General features: G+C 45.8%; 1 protein-coding gene across 1 annotated transcript in view; it reads left to right on the top strand.

Moving 5' to 3' along the window:
• The first annotated feature begins 1,593 nt into the window (after positions 1 to 1,593).
• The window catches only part of LOC113490877 (homeobox protein Hox-A7), a 4,122-nt gene continuing 3,258 nt past the window's right edge, over positions 1,594 to 2,457 (top strand). Inside the window, exon 1 of the mRNA XM_026867489.1 lies at positions 1,594 to 1,600. Within this exon, the coding sequence (XP_026723290.1) occupies positions 1,594 to 1,600 (7 nt within the window). The remainder of the gene's footprint in view (positions 1,601 to 2,457) is intronic.

Raw genomic sequence — 2,457 nt, 5'->3', positions numbered from 1 at the left:
CTGGCCGCGCTCGGGGCTCTCATGGCAAAAGGAAAGCTTGCTCTGCACCCAGGACGTACCATGCATTTATTCTTATCAAAAGACCCAGGCGTTTCCTATCAGCTACCGGGGACGGCCGGAGCCCTGGCACCGAACCGCCGGCTCCTCCGTTCCGAGCCCCAAATTTTCGCCCCTTCTCTGGCGAGGCTCTGAGCCTGCAAACGGGGTGCTCTGACCTCCACAAGGAGCCACGAAGTATTTGGAGAAAGGGGTAATCGAAGGGTTAGGGCAGGGTGGAAAAGGGTCTTCCCCCATCAGCTCGGGGGAGGAGAGCGCCCCAAGAGCTTCGCCCTCGGAGCGGGAACGAAGCCCTAGATTTCCCAACGCCCTTCTCCGCGCCCGCATAGCTGGAGCCACGGTCGTGCGGGGAAACGGCAGCGCCGCAAACCTCTCGTTTGAAAATTATTTACCGGAGAGTAAAATTCCTCAACAGCTGTCTACGATACAAATAAAAAACTCTGCTTGTGTCCCCAGCAATTTCAGCTCTGTGGGACCCGTTGTAATTATGAGAGACAGATGCGAGCAGGCTGATGCTCTGCAAACTTGACGTGTCTCTCAAAGTCATTCCTAACTTCTCCTCGCCTTCTATTTTGATTTCCTCGAGACATTTTCGTGTTGTTTGTTGGCTTTCACGTTTTGCTTTTGGCCGTTTTGCTTTTGTTGGCTTTCACGTCCTAAGAAAGAGTTTTAGTGGCGAATTGTGAAGTATTTTCAGATGACAGTTGCCAAAAGAGTGGGGGAAAAAGTAATTGGAAGGAAAATAAAGGCAGGAGGAAAGGAAGCATAAAATGTGGGCTGCAGTATGAACGTTGTGTTTTCCAAGTTTAAGCCAGACAAGTAAACAAATCGCTGCATAGTACCCCGTAACAGAACCACTTTCTCTGCATTTTATTTACATTTCCTTAAATCAAAGGCAACCTCTTGATATCGAAATTCTGCATCGGGAAGGAATGTGAGCACTGAGCTATTTTTTCCCCGCAGTGTTTCAAAGATTTAATTCTTTCTAGGGATAAAGAGTAACAGCCACTCCCTGCTTTCTAACAAGAGCCTTCCTATCAAATGTTTGTCTACAATGGCATTGCTAAACTTATTATGATTAATTATTTTTTTTTCCTTGGGCAGTAAAATTATATTGAAATTAAAAAGTGTTTATGCGTCGTCATACTAAGTAATAACTTGGCACAGTGCGTTCCATTATAATCGTGGATAAATTACGGCGAGAACAGATTCCAAAACAACAAAATCTTCTCTACTATGAACAACATCAAGATATTGCTTAATACACGAGCCATAATCATGTAGTGCTCCCAGGTCGCTTGTAACTTATGAGCACCGTTTTATCACTACCTTTTACTTCCCGGAAAAGCTCAGAAGACAACGAGAGGTAGTCCAGAGCTCACACACGCAAAAAGAAAAAAAAAAAAAGCAAACAAACCCCAACAGTGAATCCCGCCTAGAGGATTATGTGTAAAGCGTGTGAGAATATTGCGGTGGCCGAAATCTTGTAATCTGCGCCCGTTAGCTGTTTCCTCGACTGGAAAAAGATGAATTCGAATGAAAAGTGCGTTTTCAAGGCGCGGGGATCCAGCCTGTTTTTCTGAGCCACAAAACGAGAGATTTCAGAGGCAGCGTTATGCCTAGCACGCAGAGGGTGGGGGAAGTAAATAGGGTGGCGGGGACCCATGTCTGGGGGTCCTTTTAAGATATATTCAGTGAAGACTTTTTGAGAAATCTTAAGGCTGGGCAGGAAAAAAAGCTACAAAAAAAAAAAAAAAAAAAAGGTGGCGGCAGTAAACAAACACACGCAAAGAAAAATACATAAACGTGCGAATTGCACAGAATCAGAGCGCTCGAAATACAGCCACCCGGCTAATCTACTCGGTCCTACGCTATCCATATTTAAGTCTAGACATTGGTTATATTTGCTGTTTCTTTCTTCTTGCATCTTGGTATGTTGTCACCAGAGGAGCAATTTATTGGTCTAATGTCATCTACTTCAGCCTCTTTGATCTTCTTGGTCGTCGTCTTGTTTGCATCGCATTCGTTTAACTTCTTGGGCCTTTATTCCTTTCCAGCAGCCTCTTCTGCCGGCGTGTTCCCACATCGCGGTTGCGACCGCAGGGATATTGTCTAATATTGGTGAATTGGAAGAAATACCCGAAAGGGGCTCTTTCGCCAGCTTCTCCCTTACGCCTGCGAATAACAACTGCGTTTTCCCGTACTTAACACTTGGCAAATATCTACGTATAGCCGCCACCTTTGCATGCTCTGAAGCACCAAGGTCTCAGGGATCTGGCTTTAGAGAATTTCCTCGCTTCTCTCAGTAACCTATATTCATGGGGCTGCAATAACCGAGCATAAAGAGTCCCAAAGGGTGCGTGTGTATATGAGTGTGTGTTGGGGGGGAGGGTGGGGGTG

Source organism: Athene cunicularia, unplaced genomic scaffold, assembly GCF_003259725.1.
Source record: "Athene cunicularia isolate RWA unplaced genomic scaffold, athCun1 SCF_54, whole genome shotgun sequence".
Taxonomy (NCBI): domain Eukaryota; kingdom Metazoa; phylum Chordata; class Aves; order Strigiformes; family Strigidae; genus Athene; species Athene cunicularia.
Note: the sequence above shows the minus strand (reverse complement) of the source record. Positions and strands in the feature narration are given on the sequence as shown.